Raw genomic sequence first — 21,721 nt, 5'->3', positions numbered from 1 at the left:
GGATACTGTCGTGTAGCATTATGTATACACAGTGTACGTAATGAGAAGGTGTATCTGGACGCATGATTTTGAGTGATGACAGATGTAATCACTCTGAAAGAAATAGAATTTTTCATGTTACAAATGTGACATGAAATTTCGATTCTGAGAACTTTATAAGTAAAGTGCTTACCAATTCTGCTCCTAAATTCTGTTTTTACGACGTTGAGATGTTTTAATTTTGGATGTACAGTGATCGAAAAGTTTTTTAAAAATGAAAAGTAGAATTCTTCAGATGAATCAACGATACGCCGGTAAAACAACAACAAGTGCGCGTGATAACGAAAAGTAGCTTGTGACGTCAGATATACTTTCGTTCAGCGTGACGTCACGTAGATTAGATAGGTAGTTTGGTAGGTAACGAAATCAAATTTTTCTTTTTAAATAAAAACGCAATTGAATTTTTATTTACGAGTTTGAAAAATTGATGAATGCAATACAATGTTACGTGACAAGTGTCTACGTAATATTATGAGTATGTAAGTAGGTTTTAATTTGATTTAGTATGGATTTGATATTGTTTTCATTCAAATTTATTTCTGAATAATCATTTTGAAATGATCCATCCCAATCTTCTTCGATGGTTTCGTGACTTCGTTTGCGGTGATTGCAAACAGATACGAACCCATCTTCTATTGTTAGCTCTTCAGGTGGGTCCGGGCGGTCATCTGGTTCAATTTCGAAGAAATAGTCATAGGGTTTTTCTATGGGTTTCCTTTCGTAGTCGATCGCGCAAACCATTTTTACCTTTTTGGGCTTGGGTTTAGGTAACAGCTCTCCTACACGTTTGATGCGTTCTGCTATGCGAACTGAACGTTTTGTAGGAACTTTCTTCTCCTCCTCGTCTTTATTACCAAATTTTGCACCTATGCGTGATTTCTTGATTTTTGGCTGAGTACTATCGGGTGTAACCGAGGTGGTATCATCTTTATTTTGCAAATTTGGATCTGGGGAAGTGCTTACATCGTCGGTGGTAGCAACTTGATTATCAACGTTCGACACTTGTGTACTTGTTGAATCGTCAGTGTTGCTTTGAATCACGTTTTTATTATTACCAGCATCTTGAGAATCCGAGGTAGGTTCGATTTCGGAAGTAGGTTTCTTCTTTTTCTTCGGTCTGCCTCTGGTTCTCTTTACTGGCACTTCAGAGTCAGATGTGGGGTCTGTGGGAGGAGTAGGTGGGTTGTCCCTTTTTTTCTTTTGTTGATTTTCACGATTTAGAGAATCTTGTACGTCCGCAGCATCTGCCCCAGATGATGTGGATGGAGTAGGGTTTGTAATGGTTTTTCCATCTGGAACTCTTGGATCCATTATCGTCCTCTTTTCGCTTTCTTTTTGTTTCTCACGTGCAATTGCACGTTTATCCCTAGCTTTATTTACCAAGTTTCTAAAAAGCGTTTCGGAAGCATTCCTCATATCTACGTCTTCGATATCGCCAGTAGGTCGTCTTAAAGGTGGGTCAGTGACCTCTTCCTCTCCTTCACTCAAATCCTCTCCTTCTTCCTCATATTTGTGCAGAAAATCCCTGATTTGTTCTTCGATCGTCCTGGGATCCAAGCTGGACTTTAGGCACGCATCGGAAGTCATTTTCTCGAGCCCCTTTTTTGTGATAAATAACGTGAGCTGTCGAATATTCGCTATACGGGTAGGTCCATCTTCTTGGTCAGTGGGTTTTAAAAGATAGCAGTTGTTACCTTTTTTAAGTACCACTTTAAATGGACCAGTACGTTTTTCGTAAAGTTTCTTCGCAGTCTTTTTCTCAGAGCTAGAGAGTTTATGATTAGTCATTAAGACTAAATCACCAGGAACCAGTATTGTCGGATCTAGATGTGACTTATTGAAAAGGTACTCCTCTTCAATTTTCTTCAAGTGTCGTCTTTCGCGAATGTATGCTTCTATGATTTGACGTTGGTTGAGAGTATCAATTTTTAACTTTGTCTGCTCAATGGTGTAGACCGCTTTTTTCGCAAGAGAGTCTGCGATGATATTTGTGTATTCATGCCGTCTGGCATAAACATGTACAAATTCAATCGATTCGAATTGTTTTTTGAGTTCTAGGATGTTTTGGAATAACGAAGCATGGTGAACCGGTTTGTTCCTGGAGTTTTTCCAGTTGTTCGTTTTCCAACTCGAAACCGTGTTGTTAAGTGCTTTGATTGCATAGTTCGAATCAGATAATATTCTTGCTTTCTTGATACCATTGTTGATTAGTACTCTCATTGCAGCGCGTATGGCTAGTAGCTCGGCCAAGTTGTTAGATAGACTGAAACCGTTGCCCTCAACTATTCTTTGGGATACATTTAGTAGAGAATCAGGAGCAAAACATATTCCAAATCCGGCGATTGCATTTGCATCGCCATTTTTGGAACATGCGCCGTCTGCCGTAACACGTGCGTACCCCTCATCGATTACTAGATCTTTTTCCGGGTCTAGTTTACGTTTCATACACTCGTGATAGGTGATTGACGGAGCTACGCTCTTTTCCACTTTCTCTCTTAATTTAATCAATTCATTTGAAAAGTTAAATATTTGAGGAGTGTGTGGAAGTTTCGAGCTAATTGTGTCCTGGATGCCCCAGGCTTCATTAGGTTTAAAACCGAATGTAGTGGGGGTGTTGTTTAACTCATTTTGGATCTCTTTCACCAAGTTGTACCATCCAGTGTGCGGTCTGAATGGATCATGAAATTTATTTAACTTGACTCTTAATTTGTCTCCAATACACCTCATGGTACGTTCAACCGAGGACGATTGAGGGTTGTACGCACATGTGTGCGCTGCCCTTATATTGTGTGACTCAATTAGATTGTACCACGAATCAGAAATAAATTGAGATCCGTTGTCCGTGATGACTTTCTTGATATTGACATTGTATTTTTTTATGTCGGCTAGGATATCCTTCATTTGAAGGCAAACTAGTTTCTTCTTTATACAAGTCAATGATCGTAACCATGTTTTGTTAGTGAATACATCCTTTACGACTAATATGTACTTCGGATCGTTTTTGTACGCTGGTAAGGGTCCATATAAGTCGGCTGACAAAACTTCGCCCACTGCGTACGATTCGATTTGAGCGTATTCGAGTTGTTTATGTTGGACGTAGTTCTTATTTACTTTGCAGACCACACATGTGCCGCAAATTTCACGAATATAACCTAGGGATCCAGGATGATAGTAGATTCGCTTAAATATCATGTCTAGTTTCGCCGCACCAACATGCCCGTACTCGTTGTGTAAATAAGTTACTGTATCATAGAAAAGATCATCAGGGAGGTATGGGACATGTGCCCCATCATCCAAGATGCGATATAGTATTGTCTTATCACACTCGTTTTTCTTGAGGATGTATTTCAACTTCTTCTTGTTTTGGATATCAAGTTGCTTTTTGTTATTCGCCGGAACTTTTTCTTCTAGAATGTCTCTTATTATCTCACATTTTAAATCGACAGCTTGTGCATGTGCCAAGTTGCGCAATTTGTACATGAGTTGTGAAATATTTTCTTCTAGAAAGTTTACTACAAACGGAAGCACTTCTGTCTTGAAATGTCTGACGACTAGCTCGGGAGCAGCTACAGTGTATAATGTTTTGTTCGAAAAGCTCATGTCATATTTCAGATCAAAGCAATTTAAGGTGGTTATCCAGCCTGCTGCTTTACGATGTGTCTGTGCGAGGTCTTTAAATTTTTGTACGATCGGGTATAGATTGGTTCTCACATGGATTTGCCTTCCATATACCCATCGTTGTAACTTTAGGACGCTCTTCACAAGACACATAATTTCCTTGTCGAACATAGTGAATTTCTTCTGGTGCTCTTTGAATGCAGCTGACACGAACATTATTATCTTTTTTTCGTTGTTATCCATGTAAAATAACACACCATTCATAGCATCTGCTGTGATATCCGTGTCTAGGTACAAATCACCGTCACGTGGCGGTTGTTGTAACTTGAAATCCTTTTTATATTCGGCTTTTAGCAATTCGAAAGCGGCTGCTTGCTCCTCCTTCCATTCAACTGGATCTGAATCTTTGGTTAGAAGATAGATAGGGTTAACGATCTGAGAGTATCTTGGAATGAAGTCTGAATATAAACCAGTATGTCCAACGAGTGCGAGTGCATCGTTTTTCTTACTGATTTTAAACACGCCCTTTTTGGTATGTTTCTTTTCGAAGTCATTAAGTTTCTTCATTTTATCAACCTGTTTACCAATTCCCTCTTTTGAAATAACAAAGCCCAAATGGTCTGTTTTTTCTCTGAAGAATTGGGTTTTGGTTGGATTTAACTTCAAACCGTTTTCTCTGATCTTTGTAAAAACTTTTTTCAATCTGTTGAGGGTTTCTCGGAAAGTTGTTCCCGACACTTTTATGTCGTCGACAAACTTTGATATACCTTCTTCATTCTCGATCACCTGGTTGATCATATGTACGAATTCACCAGACGATATTTTTAAGCCATATGGCAATCTGGTAAATTCGTACACTTGGCCGCAGATCTGGAACGCTGTGAACTTGCAGGAAGCTTCTTCAAGCACCAGTTGCCAAAATCCTGCAGTAAAATCCAGGGTACAAAAAAATTTATCGCCAGCGTTATCGAAGATGACCTCCTTAATAGGATTTGGTTCGGTTAGTACACTCATTAAAAACTTGTTTAGTTCGTCAGCGTCAAGACAGAGACGAATGTCTCCATTCTTTTTGATGACTGGTACTACTGTATTGATATATGAGGAATGAGACGGACGTATGATACCCTTTGCCAACATCTTGCGAATTACCGTACGAAGAGCTGGTTCAATTTTCTTTGAGGGACGGAATTTTTCCCCTCGCCACGGTTTCAGGTGTTCATCACCCGGTTTGAACCTGAATTTTACCCTTTGGCCTCGATATCTTCCAGGATCTAAACTGAAAATATCTCCGAATTCTTCCAGTTCTTGAAGACCTTGGGTAGCTTCTTCTTGAGTGACAGAGCCAGATGACACTGCTGCTTCAAGATCGCTTTTTAGGTTTTCTAAATATAGCTTCTTCGCTTGTTCTTGTTCGTTGATTGATACAAAATCGAGTTTCGCGTACTTCGTATGTTTTTTCATGTTATGAACCATTTCATGAATAAACGCCGTATAATATTCTCGCACGGAGAAAACTGACAGGGCATCCTGGAACTGGTCACGTGACATGAAATTTATCTTAAACTTACGACAGTGCATAGGCTTGCACTCTGCGAACTTCTCATGTATGTCCAATACAACACGTAGATCATCCATTGTGGCTCGACCCATAATAAATGTTCTTCCTGGTGATTCTATTAGATAGAATGGCACTTTTATCTTCTCGGTGCCGAAAAACATTTTTATTTCCACCATATTTTGATGTGTCTTTACAATGTTGTTGTCTGCCATTTTCAACAGCACAGGTCTTTTCATATGTAAAAACCTCCACCATCCAGGTGCATTGTATATAATATCTTTCAACACTTCTTTTGATATAACGTTAGGAAGTGCCCCAGAGTCCAGCTGTAGCGCATAATTACGTGTATTGATTAAGGTAGAAACTACACATGTAGGATCTATCGTGTTCAAATCGATAATGCCAGCTTTCGAATCTGGAGCAACGTGGTCGTTGTCGATAATGGTGTTATCAATGGAATCGATAGCCTGAAGTTCTTTTGCTTCATGATCAAAGTCATCATCATCATCTGATGAGTCTTCGTAGCGTACACGATTTCTTTTCACTCCCAGCATTTGGTTCAAAGTCAAATGGCTTCGTTCCACAGCTGGTTTTGAGAATCTTGTCGATCTGGTAGGCATAGTCGTATGAGGTCTTCTGAATATTCCTTGCTGAATCATGTCAGGGACCATTAATGTAGGTTGAGTCTTCGTTTCCGCGTGAATGCTCGTATCAGAAGAAACATTTGTTTCTTCTTGAACGTTATTTTGCGGTGCGGTTTCTGTTTCTAACTCGAAATTTAATGTATTGGTTGGTAATGGTAGTATAGTTGGTTTGTTTACCATTTCTTCAACCTCCAATGCGTCGGTTTGGATATTTCTATTTGTGTTATCGTCCAAAATCAAACGTGCTGGAGCGATTACATTTCGTATTCCTCCGCCGAGTATACCACGATTATTTGTCCAATGTTTACTCCTGTATATGATCAACTCGTGTTGATCCAATTTCCTCTCCATTAGATAATGAAGCGCTACATATGTAGTGATCAATGGATAATAACGTTTTACCCGGTGGATAAATTTAAACCGTTCGATGTTAGGTAGAATGTTCTTGTCAGCACCTGTCTTCGGACGAATATATTGACCACCTTCCTGTTTCTGACATATCTCCGTATGGAGATATCCCATTGCAGGTTCCCTCCAGAAGAATACACGTGCATCTTCTGTCATTCTTAGGAAAATTTTACGATATTCGATATATCGTGCAAGCGTTACCTCTTTGTCGCCTTTTTGGCGAGGTTTTACGATTGGAAATAGCAAAATGACGTATTCGGCTTGGAATTTTTCGAGTAGCAGGTTTATAATCTTCCTCAGTTCTTTTTCGACGATTTCGTATGGTTTTTTAGAATAGTTTAATTCGAGCTGACCGGCGGAAAGAATATACTTGCCTTTTGGTTCGAATTTTTCGTCTTTAAGTGCATCGAAAATATCTGAGAGGCTCACTTGATCTCTCAAATAACTAGGAAGACTATTGTTACTGCCCAACTCACCTCGTTTGAGGAAGTGGACTATTCCATCACCAATCGCGGTGTGGTCCTTGAATATCCTACGCATTGGGGCGTCGTGATTACTAGAGGCTGCCCCGCGGGCCCCTAGTTGTTTAAGTTTAACTGATCAAACAATCCGTCTTCACCTGCAGCCGCGGTTCTTATTTGTTCCATGGTAGGAGTAGGGTCAATACCTAAGTTTAACATCATGTTGGATAACTCATTTATATCCATAGCGTCCACGTCTGTGTCGCTAGCTTGTTGGTTCAATAAGAAGCAGCTATACATAGATGCCTGTAATTCCGGATCATTTGCATCTATCAGGTTTACCGATGCAGTAACCGGTGTCTTTCCGAACTTATTCAAGAGTATGTGCCCCTTTTGATCCACTCGGAACGGAAGTGGTTTTGATTTAGGAGGTACATGAGGCTCTTCAGGAATTTTCGGAATTGATTTTGGATCTGGCTTAGGTGGTGGCTTATCGTTGTTTTTGGGCGGAAAATTATTCTTGTTGAAAGGCATTCCTTTGTTTTTGTTGAATATATTTCCGATCGTCTGCTGTTGGTTTAACGCTTTGGTAATCTGTTGCAATTGCAACGGATTGAAACCTTGATAACTTCCACTTAAATCCCTGGTCAGATTCGGAGTATTGGTGATCGTCACCGTTTTTTCAATGCTTGTGTTGGTCTCATCTACCAATTTATCGTTTACCTTAGTAATAAATTCATCTACAGTTTTACATTTCTGTAATTTTACTCGATGAATTTCTGGTGCCTTGGTAGATAGAGTTTTGATGACCTCTGTTTCTTTAATTATATCCAGATGTTTCAGGCTATTTGCCCATTTTGTGATTCTCGTAGCTAGGATTATTTCGCTTTCGCATTTGTCGAAACCGTTCCTGCAGTATTCCCAAGCTTGGATTTGTTTGGCACGGTCCCAATAATACGAGTAGAATACGTCGATCAATTGTTCAAACGTTTCTTTTGGTTCCGCTTTCTCCAAGAAATAATCACGGTCGCTTGTTAGAATCACTCCCTTGAATGCTGACATTTTATGGAAATCAAGAGCTCCAGTCTTGTCAAAGTGTCTGTTGAATGATTTCACAAAAGCGTGCGGGAAGAATTTCTTGGAATCGTCGAAAAATATTCCAGCAGATTTTACTGTTAGTGCATCGATTCCCACCGACTTACCTTTGGGAGCAGCAGGTGCGGCTCCCTGTACAATCTGCGGTGGGTTTCTGGCCATATTCTGTACAGCAGTCTTTACGTAATTTAGATCAGTACACATTCGTTCACTGTTTTGGTTTATGCGTTGCACCTTATCGCCATATTTATTGTCCAGATGGACAATATCAGCCGACAAAGCAGTCTTGATATTTTCGACATTGGTGTCCGTAATGATTTGATGATCTTTAACTTCTTTGATTTCTGCTGTTTTATTTGATAGAATGGTACACTGTTCGCTTATCATTTGATTCACGTCACCGTGCCACTCGTCGATGTTTTTCATAAAGACAGAATTGTTTCGTAATTGGATTTGCGCATCTTCATAAGCTCTTTCAGCCACCAGTTTTACTTCGTCGATACGTGCATTTGTTGAAGTTTCTACGTTGTCAATACGTAGATCGGTTGATCGCTGATTCAAAGTGATTTGTTTTTTCAATTCTTCAGACCAGCTCCATGTTTCCAAAAATGCGTTGTGTGTATTAGGTTCCAAGACGTTGTCGTATTTCTGGATGTCGAAAGGTGGTCGGTACAGCTGTACCGATTCAGTCTGTGGTATGAAAGTAGTTGTATTATCCATATTAAAAATTGGTCGGTGCATATGCGCCGACTCAACTTGCGGTATAACTGGAATTGCATTATTCGTATCATCAGCATTTGCTGGTGAAATAACTGCTTCTTCACGGATGTTATCGAGTGAAGATGAATTAGAGATATTTACAACACTGGTTGGGATCAAGCTGGGTTTAAAAGCAGCTTTACGAGACGATTTTTTACTCGTAGGAATAAAGACTAAATCGTCGTATTTTCTATTGCTTTTTACGATGCCTGATTTCGATCTAGTAACCGGACCAGACGTGTGGATATGATCTATGCACATAGGATCTTGATTTTCCTTATTTTGGTTTGGATAATTGCCATAATAATCCTGAAAATCTCCCTGTTCATTTGCCAGGTTTTCAGGGTTTACACTGGGTATAACGTTAGCGTTCGCAATTGGAGTAAAAGGCGTTTCACTATTCATGATCGCGATTGTAAATACGAACGGAAAAAATCGAGCGAGAAAAAAAAAAAATTTAAATTAAGTTGAAATTTACTTACGTAATTGAGAATTTCTCCAGTAGATAACGAATAAATAAACAACCGCGTCCAGTAATCTATTCTTCGTTCGGGTGGAGGTGGGGTAGTGGCGGTTGCAACTAGACCCAAGGGTTGAATGACCTTTGAGATAGCACTCAAAAGTCCTTGAAATTTTTCCGCGAAACGGTTGTTATGAGATTTCTTCAATTACAAGTAATCGAAAAAGGTATCTCAGAAAGTAGTTGCACTGTTTGGAAAATTTCGGATACAATATTTTCGATTACAATTGTAATCAAAAAATATTCTTCAGATGAGTTTTTTTCTAAATTTCGTAACAGATGTTGCGAAAACGAAAAGTACTAATCGTTGGGCGCCAAAATGATATAGTTAATCTCGTTATGTACCTGAGGTCTACGTGATACTAATTACTCGGATGGTAGATGGATTAAAATCCCTCTCTATGAAGAAGTATCGTTTCACCGTAAACAGCTCACTCAGATATAATAAGAAAACGTCATCGTAATGAAATAAGTCGCGAACTGATAAACAATTGGTCACAAAACGGTAGAAAATTGTTTATTATGATTATAAAATCAATAGAAACTTATTATAAAATAAGAGAATAAATACGACAATCTTTTAAGAAGAATTGTCGTTTTAACCCGATTAGAATTAACCAAAGAATTAGAATTGAATCTTATTTGACGCGATTATGCCTTTCAAGTCCGGAGTTAAAATACATAATGACGATGTCAACTTTGTAAACAAGACAAGTGTATTGTTTACAAAGCTGACTCTCAAGTTTACTAGCCAATAATTTGTATAATATCACGTATACAAACCAGGCCAATATGACACCTCTCATTCTCAGTGATCTCTTATGGGGTTCAAACTTGGACTCTCAGTAGAAATCTCAAATCTCAAGGAAAAATTAAACACTACCCAAAATGCCATGATTTTTTTAATGTTGGGGGTCTAAAGAAAACAAAAAATTAGAATGGCAAGCCTCAAACAAACAGCCAGATGTGATCCCGAGCTGACATTTTGCCTCACTGAGGCACTTTTTTTTGCCTATATTCGCGATTTGAGACGATTTTTTCACCTATATGAGACTAATGACAAAAATATGCAAATTAGCTCGTAGGTATTTGATTTTTTTAAGTACCTTACGCGAGTGTTAGATGGCGCCCTATTAAAAATGAAACTGAAAGATGCGATTCGTCTTTACAACATGTGAAAAGGAACCTAAATTAAATAATTTTTAAAATGAATTTTGAGGATCGAAAAAAATATGAATTTAAATGAGTTAGGTTCGTTATTAGTAGGTCAAAAAAATATAATTTTGAGTCAAAAAACATCAAGTTTGATGCTTCATTCGCCAAATTAAAAAAATTAAATTTTTTTCCCATTTTCATCCCTGAAAATCAAGTGTTTAGTTTGAGATAAAAATAACCCTAGAAATGGAGATTGCAGATTTTTTATTGCTTTTTAAAATTTCATCAGGCTTATTCCCCTAATGAATAGGAAAATTTGAAATTACAATTTTCTGACATTCTGACTAAAAAAAAAACTCGAAGGAATTAGATAGGTAACACAAATTTCAAAGCTCCATCATTTTTTTGAAGATTTGTGTGCAATTTTAATTTTTATGTGGAACTGTTACCCATTTTTTTCACTTTTTTGGGACTAAATTTTGAAAAAACATTGTTTTTGACTCAAAAAACAGTCGTTTGTCTTTTCTTTTCCTCTTATTTGCTGGAAAATTTTCACAAATAGGTAACTAATTTATTTTTCAAAAGAATATTTCATCCTAATAAACATATCACATGCTGCTCAAAAACATCTCAAAAAAATTGAAAAATTATTCCCTCCAAACACACATGTTTAGAAGGATAAATTACTCAAAATTGATGGAAAAAAATTACTTCCCTAAAGGAGGCTCGATTGTCATTTATACATAATTTAAGACCTATTTTTAAACCTGCAGTGGTGGTGTACTCCTTTAAAAGTATAGTTGACAAACATCCCTTACCTATCAATACCAGTTATGTGGGGTAGGAGGAGATAACGTTGCTGTGCAAATACAACATACCATACCACCTAGACAGACACCTACCCCAGACATTCATCTTCCTGTTTAAATCATTAATAGTAGTTCTGTCTTTTCTGTCACAAAAGAATGTTTTCTTTTGTTGGGCTACATGTTCCAGCTATCAGCTTTCACTGCATTTTACCTCCGCTCTGTATAAGGCAAAGGCATAATTTTTAGTTTTGCTAATAGATGGCGCTTGATTTTCAGGCTAATTCACCAGAATTCTTGCCTCATTGAGGTGACTTTTTTGTCTCAAATTGAACATATAGGCAGCCTATACGAGGCAAAACGATGTTAGCTCGGGATAGGGTTTCAACACATGAAATTAGGGAGGAAAAAATGGGAGTAGGCTGGACATATTGTAAGGGTAGGGGGATGCTTGGTGGGACGGGGAAACAAATTCTAAACTGGATGCCAGAAGGAGGAAGAAGGCAAGGAGGACAGAGGGCGAGGTGGTCTGATGACATTGTTGAATTTCTAAAAACAAAACATTACGGAAGAATGAATAGCGCTTGACCAGGCTGAATGGGCCTGGCTACAAGAGTCCTCTTTATTGCTCAGGATTTGGACCTGGCTTACTAGATATAAAACTTTATACTGTTTGTATTATGATATCACTTTGTAAAAGCCAATAAAGGAATTTATTCACAATTTATTTCAATACAGGTATCGTTCCACCCATACAACAATTTGTCGACATCAACATTTACATAAACTATGTTTTTTTCCATCATAATGATTAGAAAATTATCAATTAGTTATTTAGTAGGAATCTTCTGTCTGTAAAGAATCCGTTTTAATACATTTTTTTAATGAAATTTTATAATTATTTCTGATACCCTGACAGTTGACATACCATCTGCACAAGTTGATGTAGAATTTTATGCTTGAAATCTACATCTACTTACAACTATGTTAACCAATTTCTAAGGATCAAAATTTCTGTTTTAGTGTTCAAAATTTCAGTAAACATTTTAAAAATATGATTTTGTTCAAAGAGGAAAACAAATTTTTTATGGCACAGATGAAATTATTCATGTTTCCCTGCAATGTGAACATTTGGTTGGTCAAGGATGAACCAAAACTAAGGAGTCCAATAATATTGGAAAAGAAAAACTCCTTATTTTTAAAGCTTTTATTGCAAAGATCTTTTCAAAAAGTACAACTTTTCATCATCAGGCAAGAGCACTTCATGAACTAATACAAAGTATACATCTTGAAGTAAAGGTTGGGTGTGGTCATTCCTTGGTTGTGTCAGTTTCCTTATGTTGTGATTGGTCCAAAAACTTGGGTGTGGTCACTACCAGGATGGGTTTGTCTGTTTGTTGGAGTGTATATGTGACTGGTTCTATGTAGGCATTTGAGCAGGTCAATGTCCAAAGGTCCCAAGTCATCATCGAGGAGTTTTTCTGTATTGTTTTTGTGCATGGCTATTGCTTCCCTAATTGTATAGACACTGGACTTGTGGAATAAGACAACCAACTGCAGGCCGAGGGGAATGGAAGTGGTAAAGAAAAGTTGAGTAACGCCAATTTATCCTGCTGAGTGCTCTTGGCAGCACTGTACTTCAATTTTGCAGGCAACAGGGAAAAGTGAGGGTTGTGTAGTCCGTGAGGTACTCCTCACTGCGCGCGCAGCCATGAGTCCCTTCCAGACTACACAACCCTCCCTTTTCCCTGTCGCCTGCAAAATTGAAGTACAGCGCTGCCAAGAGCACACAGCGGGATAAATTGGCATTACTCAGGTTATTTTGCCAAGATGGCTGCGAGTTGGTTGTTTTATATGCAGGTCCAGTGTCTATATCTAATTGGTAGTTCAGATATTCTAGTAACTGGTTTTTCTAGGGTCAAGTTAAGTTCAGTTATTGTGTGTCCAGTTGCTATAATGTGGTCTCCTATTGCTGATTTTCCTTCAATATTGTATCTAGCTTTGAGCATGTGTTCTTTGTATCTGGTTATGATATTTCTCTTAATTTGTCCTATGTAAAGTTTGTCACAGCCAGAGCATGTGATCTTATAAATTCCTTATTGGTCAGTTTTTGGATCCTTGTCCTTGAGGCTTCCTAGTAGGGTTTTCAATTCATGTTGATTAGTTGTGACTGGTTCTAAATCATTTTTTCTGAAGATCTGGCATTTTCAATATGAGTAATAATTCATCAGTTATTTTATTTATAATTTGATAATCAATAAAAAAAAATTCAAAATACCAATACCAAAATATACCATCAAAAATTATTTCAGTATTGGTATTAATACAGTTTCAAAAACTTTATCGGTATTTTGTAAATCAGTACTTTGTCTGTCTGCAAATCAGTATTGGTAAAATGGTATTTTGTAAATTTTTTCAACATTTGCTGGTATTGGTATTGATATTGGTATGTAGCCCTGCATGTACAGAAAGTCTGTACCTCTCAGAAGTGGCCTTTGCGTGGATGCTGCTTTCAGTATGAGCAATGACTGACTTCAGGAAAATACATTTTTGGAAAGCAGAAGGTTGATTTAAATTTGTATGCCAATGTCAATCCATCCACATCATTTTTATCCCACATGTCAATGTAAATTTTGACCCTATGTCGAGCTAATTGTCAGACATGAATGTCAATCAACGTAGATTGACAATTACATTGACAATTGGCTTAACACAGGGTTGACATGTGGGGTCCAAAAGTGATGCATGTGGATGAGTCAACATTTGCATGAAAATTAGCACAGTTATTGTTGGATGGGCACAGCCATGACCATTTGTTCGCATTTGTTAATTTCTTTTTCAAGGCTTAGTGGGTACAGGTATTTATTGTTTCATTTTTACAGGTACGGATTCGGGTACCTACAGAAATTCATGGATTTTTGTTTAGGTATTTGGGTATGGGTATGGGCTTGAAGCCTTGTTTTTTTTCTCTGTTTGTACACATTTTGATCAAAATTGCCAAAAATTGGCTCATTTGTTCGACACAGGGATGGAAAGCTAACATCTAAAAGCCAAAAGTCGATGATTTTTGGGGTTTTCTGAACAAAAGTTTCATCTTTCAGCTTTCCATCCCTGGTTCTACCATGCACCCATCATCAACACCCAATTAATGTAGTAAGAGTGTCACAAGGTAGTATTCTGGGATGAATTTTGTATTTAATGTTGGTATACCAACAGAAGAAGAAACTGAAGCTGCAATGTTTGCTGATGACACCGCAATTTTATCAGTTCATTCATCCCAAGCTCAAGCGACAGAGAATCTACAAAAAGTCCTTGATGGAATCTGATGAAAATGGACGGATAAAAATGGAAAATCAAGGTAAATGAACAAAAGTCAACTAGTGTGACATTTGCTGAGAGAAAATGTGATGTTCAACATATCTACCATCTACATTAATAAAATTTTTACGAATTAAGTTGGCTCAAAATTTTTTTACTCATGAAATTAATGATCTGGTGTGATAGGCACAAAGTAGACTAATGTGTTTTAGAAACCAAATTTGGTTTTTGGTTTTATTAGACCCAACACAATTTATTACAGCTCTGCTCCTGCAATCTCCAGCCAATCTATGTTGCAGAGCACCTCGAGAAAAAATTTCAATTAATTGGTTTTATTCAACCTATAGGCACTTTAACGAAAACAAGCATTATCGAATTCAAATATCATGAGTCGGTAGGTATCAAATATTGTTTTTCAAATCCTTATCCTTACACCACCATCCAGCCTATCTTTTAATCTTCACTTCTCATAAAGGTTCACTGCCTTTAATGTGTTCGTTTGCAAAAGGTCAATCAAATAATGATGTACAATCTTGCTTAATTAAGCAAAATTACACTCTCGCCTATTTGCTGATGATAAGCAATTACGTGTGGTCTCAATATACTCGTTTGTATAAGTTCACATCCATTAATTTAATTTGGTACATTACATAATACTATCTCGACGAAAGCATTAAATCAGCGATAAAGTAAATTTATAATTAGCCGGATTCCATGTTTAAAAATAATTTCAGTATCATCGAGAATAGGTACTTATACGTCGGTAGGTAGGTAGGTACCCTGGACCATAGAATTTTGTAATCATCATGAACTCTGAACATTTCTACACAACAGATCCTTTTCAGATTATTTCCCGAGTTCATCATTGGTCAAAAAAATAAATTAGTTAGCTATTGACGAATACAAAGTTGAAACATTTCCGTAAGGAAAGCTTACGTAGAATTTTAGTTTGATATGAGTAAACAACAATTCCGAGTACAGTTGCATATCATTTAGTAATAATTATTTATTTATTCCTCGTTTCAATGGGAAAACGCACAGTAATCGAAGTTTACATTGTCGATTAATGAGATTTTACATTTTAATGAGAAAATATCAGTGATGCAGTCATGGGGTGGGTTAAGGGGACAAGTCCCCTCACATCGCGAATGAAAATTTGTTATGAAACAGACAATTTTTTAAGCCATTTTTTTGAAATTTTTTTACTGCCTCTACGCTTGAGCATAATTTAATCTCAATATTTATGACACAACATAAGAAAAAAAAACAACTTAAAAATCTCGTTTTTTCCTCTTCTTGAGAAAATCTTGGCCACAATCATTCCAATTGGAAAAGACGAAACAGCCAACGAAAGTGAATACACGAATATGGTTAGACAATCCAGACATCCAGGCACCTCATTCAATACCCATTCAAATTACCAGAATATCTCATTATTGAACACCGTGTAATTTTTTATTCAAACTAATCGATACACTTTACATATAGAATTCCTATCGGATGATCAAAAAGAATATAAGCATTGTGAACACCCAGATATGTGAACATACTTCCGCCCCTGGCCATTCGATGAAAAATCAATTCATCCTTACCCTTGGTATAATTTTCTCTCGCTATAACATTAAATTACATTTCGAACGCGCGTAATACAACGAACTTCGAACTTAATTAATGTTTATGATAGAAACGTGTGCTCATCCTGAGGCAATAAATTTTACAATTCGATTTATTAGCGAAAGAATTTCGCTTATGGTTAAACCTAAACCTATTTAACAATCGTGGTTTTTCAATAGCTAATTCCACATTTTAGAAACCACTACGACATCGGGAAAAAAGCGCATTATAAAAAATAACACAAGGAAATACAGATAAAAAAATGTTAAGGGAATTTTAACCAATTGAAATGCAGAAAATTTATGTAACGATGTAGATTATAAGCTCTTATGTTTGAAAAATTTTCAAACTGACAATTTTTCTCATTGGTAAAACACAACGAACGTTAAAGGTCATTGGCAATATTTTTCAATGGTCTAGAACACCTAAATCGCGATTAAAAACTCGAAAAAATATTATGTGTTGCCAAATTTTACGAAGGTTTCGTAGCTATACAACGTTCATTTAAAACACTTCCAAAAAAATGTAAAATTTGCCAAACGTAACTATGTACATCTTTAAAATATGGTCGGAATTTGGCTTCAACTCGTTTTGATTTATTTTTTGTCCGATGATCGAGTATAAGCTAAACAAATCCGTCTCCTTGACAAATTTTTCAAAAAAAAAAAATGATACATGGAAATTTGAAAATTTTTGAACATGGGCGGGAAGATGAAATAATCTCAACAAACACACGAGTACGATATTTGGCTCGGTTTCAATATTTATTATATTCAAAACAATATGTTTATATTTTCATCATATAAAATAAAGGCATCTTCAATCATTTTAAAACCTCGAACAGAGGAAAAAAAATGTTCGATCGATGGTATAATTTTTATCATCTTATGCGCTGGCGCATCTACGAGCGAAGGCCGATAGTGGATAAAACACGTGCAATTTTTTTTGCAGAAAAATTATTCAGCTCGAAATCGAATCATTCGAATGATGTAATACGATGCCATTGATCCATATCGTCGATTAGATTTTTATTCCAATTGCAGGTGGTACTTGATACGTAGGTATAATCGTCAATCGATCGCTAAACAGCTCAAGTACACTGAACCAAGAGCATAGTATACGGATAAATGAAGTAATTCTCGCAAGATTGTGGAATTAAGTCGTACAATACGAAAAGCTTGGCGGAATTAAGAAGCTCGAAATCGTCACTGCTTTGCGATAAGATAATAAGCTATTTACACACTTAGGTATTGCCATCGGAAAAGGTTAAACTTACTCGCACATAACGAGTAAAATCGTATACCTAGCTTGAAAAATAACGCTTCGTGGATTATTCTCACACTTACCTTAACACATAAGCGTCAATATGATCATTACTGCTGAAGCTGATTACTTCGCAATGCACCAATTTCAGCATGCTCTCGAGCTTTTGCCTGAAACCGAAAACACATTTTAATCACACCGTTCCAAAAACCGAATAAGTATTTCATCGAGTAGATAATTACCTAGGTATCCTTCTGAGGTCACCATCGCAATTTCCTTCGGTAGTACCGGTGAACCAAATTTCCAACAATTTCTCGGCTCCTTCGAAAAACTGGTCCGGATTTTCGATATTGCTCATTTTGTCAGTAATTAAAATTACCTATCGTTGTGATTATGTTATTCATTAAAGTATAAGTTGAAAATCGTCGATCGAATACTACTTGAAAATGCGCAAGAACGAAGTGAAAATTAGATAAAATTTTTTATATCACAGGATCACAGCGAATAGCAACATACGGCGAGCCGAATGAACATTCAACTTGTTCTGAATAATGAAAATTTTTTTAAAATTTCGTTATCGCAGGAAATTCCCTCCCTCTTCACCCATATCGAGAGTTTTCTTTTTGGATGCGCGATGCGTCAAAACAGCTGTTCATTTCGTTCATGTCGTTCGTTCAATTCGCGAGTCGAATTCAATTTCAAACTTTTTAAATTTAATTTTTATTTTACGAATTTACGATTATGAAAATTATGATTATACGATTTTCATTTTTTTTTCATCGCAGAATTAAATTTCATCAAACATAAATCATAAATCATTCATCTGCGAGTGCGATCTATTTCAGGAAAATTTATTTGGATCAGAAATTCAGAATCAAAGGCGATAAAAATAAAGTTGGGTGTAAGTGTACGATCAACTACCTATTATATGTATTATAGCACATTTTCATTTCATAATTCATTTGCATTTTGTACGGATAAACTTTGAATAAGATTGCTCAAAAGTCAAAATTTTCAGTGAGTAGGTAGTAGGTACATGAGATTTAAAAAAACAAAGTTGAAACTGTTCGGAAAATCGGAATCAGAATTTTAATTTCATTAATTTGTTTTTTTACTCAATACTCAGAGTGAGAGCTGTATCGTTGATTGTTATTTGTTACCTTGTTAGGAAGTTATTTTATTCACCCTTACGGAAAAAAAATAGTACTTTCTGAGTAGTAGTTTTTTAACGGAGTAAAAAGTACTACTTTTTAACACCTTCATGGAGAAATATTAGTAGTTTTACGTAAAAACTACTACTTTTGTCTAAAAACTAGTTAAAATTACTACTTCAAAACTACTACTTACGAAGTAGTAATTTGAACTAGTTTTTGACAAAAGTAGTAGTTTTTATGTAAAACTACTAATATTTCTCCATGAAGGTGTTAAAAAGTAGTACTTTTTACTCCGTTAAAAAACTACTACTCAGAAAGTACTATTTTTTTTCCGTGAGGGCAGTTGGAGATGATAGGAAATTTTCCACTGAATAAAGTTTCCGGTTTCAGGAAAGTTTCCAAAACTTTCAATTCCTTAAATTCCGTTGAAATTCATGAAATTTACAGATTTTCTCCAAACCATTCACCAGACTGCAGAATTTTCATTTGTAATAAATAAAATAATTAAGGAAAATTAAATAATTTGTTTAAATTATATTTTAATAAAAACTTAGTAAACACGTGGCGAATAATCATTAATCATTTTCATCACATCATCAGGTTCTCTATTTTTTGATTGGGCGCTTGTACCTACTTTATATGTACTTATGAAAATACCAATTAAATTTTCAAAAATGGTACAAATGCCAAAAAACATTACAGAATTATTTTAAAATGGGAAATATATAATCGAACGATAAAAAAGGTGGTTAGCACGATAACCATTTGAACGATAAAACGTGGCTTAGTAACGGTAGTTTAGATGGTAAGCACAGCATTTTTCAACCATTGAAAAAGGTTGTTAGCCCGATAATTTTCATTGATAAACACGATATTTTTCATTGATTAGCACGATATTTTTCATTGACAAAAGAAAACGCTGGCACACAGTGGGACAGATTCATTTTTTAGGGTGTCAAAAATCATATTTCAGAAATGAATGCAAATTTGGACATCAATCTTTTTGATACACAGGTATTTTGAGGCACTGAATTCATTTTTGTCGTTATTTTGGTTCGAACCTCAAATGGGGGCCCCAGGAGGAGGGTGCAAAGGGGTAAATATTTTGGAAGAGTCGAGTGGCGGGGTATCGATATTTACGTATTTTGGGCTCCAGAATTCATTTTTGACGTTATTTTGGTTCGAAACCCAAATGGGGCTCCAGTAGGGGGGTGCAAAGGCCATCGAATAGGTAAAAAAATAGAATTTTTCGTAATTTCATTAAAAATCTGTGATTTTTCCAAGTCCATTAGATGAGAATCGGGACATTTCGAGAAAAAGTATTAGGCTCGGGTGAAAATTTACCGAATTTCAACTCTCCCTTGGGAGCAAAATCCATCCCATTGGGTCAAAAACATAAACGAGATCGTCCGACGTTATCTCGTGAAGCTTTATTGAAATAGGCACCTACCAGAACACTTCATTTTTTATTCACTCGCAAAAATCTTATACTTTTTGGCGTTCGTTTATCCTTATTTATCGTTCATTTATCCTTATTTATCGTGGACATCACTTATTTATCGTTCATTCAGTCAAAAACTTCTCGTGGAAATTGTTTATTTTTTATTGTTCTAACTATCATATTTATCGTGGATACCACTTAATTTATCGTTCGTTTTTTAAGAAATCGTGCAATACATTTTTTTATTGTGAAATACACTTTTTTATCGTGCAATCCTCTTTTTCATCGTGAATACTTATTTATCGTGATAACCCACTACTGTTATCGTGCTAACCCCCTTTTTTAAAGTAACGATAAATTGCACCCTTTTAAAATTAGTATTTCGGTATTTTAAATTTTTTTCTCCTAGACTTTGGCTCTTGCAGTTTGGATTTTTCATTTTTAAAGAAATTCAGCTGGAATTAGAAGTTTTTTTCCTACTAAATTGCAGGAAAATCCTGCTTTTTCTTACAAAAAAAAAAGGAGAAAAATTGCCAAAGACTCTTGCAATTTGGATTTTTTTTATTGTTGAAGAAATTCACCTGTAATTTGGAGTTTTTTCCTATCACATAAATTGCTAGATATCCTCTCTTTCTTACCAAAAAAAAAATGTTGCATTCTTCACAGTAATTGAAAAAATTTTCATTTTCATGTTGAAAATTGCCAAAAGGGTCATTCCATGTCAATTCGACCTAAGTACTTTTTGAGTCATGTCTTTCGATTTCGCTCAAATTTTTTTTACAATATCTACCCACCCAGTAAGTAAAAACCCCGCAATTAGTTTCGTCCCAGCCCCCTCAGAGGGCGAGTGAGAGGACTTCCATTATCTTCACATTGTCTCGAGGTACTCAACTTCAGCAGCGCATTCCTCCAAAATTACGATACTTTGATCAGAACTGATCCCACAGTTCGAAAGGGTATTGAATTTTGAACTTCTTAAGCATTTTGAAATTTTCAAAATTTTAAAGTTGAACTTTCAAATTGTATGTTCAAATTTCAAAATGGCGCTGTAAGTGAGAGCTAGCATTAGAAATTCTGAAAAAATTTCCATAGATGTACCTTTTGATGCTTTTTCGAAATATTCAAGTTTCGAGATGGGATCTCTTAATGGAAGGGGAGCACCCCCTACCCCCAATTTAGGACAAAACTTTCGAAAAAAATCTTGGGCATGTGATGTATCGAATTGTATGTTTTTGGTAACGTTGAACACGAATATGACGTTAGATTTTTGATTGGACCCTATCCATGGCCCCCAGCACCTACCCCAATAGGGTAAAAGTTCGAAATATGGTTTTTTTAAACAGTCTTGTTAAGCACTAAAATATTGCCAAATAGTTCACTTTTCTCATCTGACAAAAATTTGGAAAAGTCATCATTTTTTGTCAGTACCTAATTGTCAAAACTTTCTTGTTTTTAGCTTTACAAAATGTTCTGGCTTTCTTGTGATTTTTTTCCTGTGTTTTGTTCACGTTTTGTGACCTTATTGAATTTTGATTACATACATTATGATCACTTTTTTGAACTTTGCTAATTACTAAAGTTAGGTACATTTTTTTTTTTTTTTGATAAAAATTCAGTACAACCCCTTAAAATATCAAATAACACATTTTTATGCGTATTTGGGACAAATACCGATACCTAATATCGAAAACCAAAAAAAAATCATGTAAATATGACATACTTACTGAGTGATACCGAAATGCAAAATTTTGGGACGAAAACTGAAAAATACCAAAATATTGATACTACGAGTATTTTAGCAGAAATTGACAGCTTCTTATCATGATCGACAGAAACTTAGGCATCATCTCTACAATTCAGTTTAGGTT

At 36.0% G+C, this 21,721-nt stretch overlaps 1 protein-coding gene across 2 annotated transcripts in view; it reads right to left on the bottom strand.

Annotated features, from left to right (window-relative positions):
- Positions 1-17,818, bottom strand: part of SamDC (S-adenosylmethionine decarboxylase) — a 41,537-nt gene extending 23,719 nt beyond the window's left edge. Inside the window, exons 1-2 of one of the 2 annotated variants that reach the window (XM_065352056.1) lie at positions 17,501-17,818; positions 17,342-17,428 (exon numbers count right to left, since the gene is read on the bottom strand). In XM_065352056.1, coding sequence (XP_065208128.1) covers positions 17,342-17,428; positions 17,501-17,616 — 203 coding nt within the window. In that variant the 5' untranslated portion in view covers positions 17,617-17,818. The remainder of the gene's footprint in view (positions 1-17,341; positions 17,429-17,500) is intronic. The other variant, XM_065352057.1, reaches the window with a different exon arrangement.
- Positions 17,819-21,721: the final 3,903 nt, after the last annotated feature.

Source organism: Planococcus citri, chromosome 2 (genome assembly GCF_950023065.1).
Source record: "Planococcus citri chromosome 2, ihPlaCitr1.1, whole genome shotgun sequence".
Classification (NCBI taxonomy): domain Eukaryota; kingdom Metazoa; phylum Arthropoda; class Insecta; order Hemiptera; family Pseudococcidae; genus Planococcus; species Planococcus citri.
This window is presented reverse-complemented; position numbering and strand designations above follow the sequence as displayed.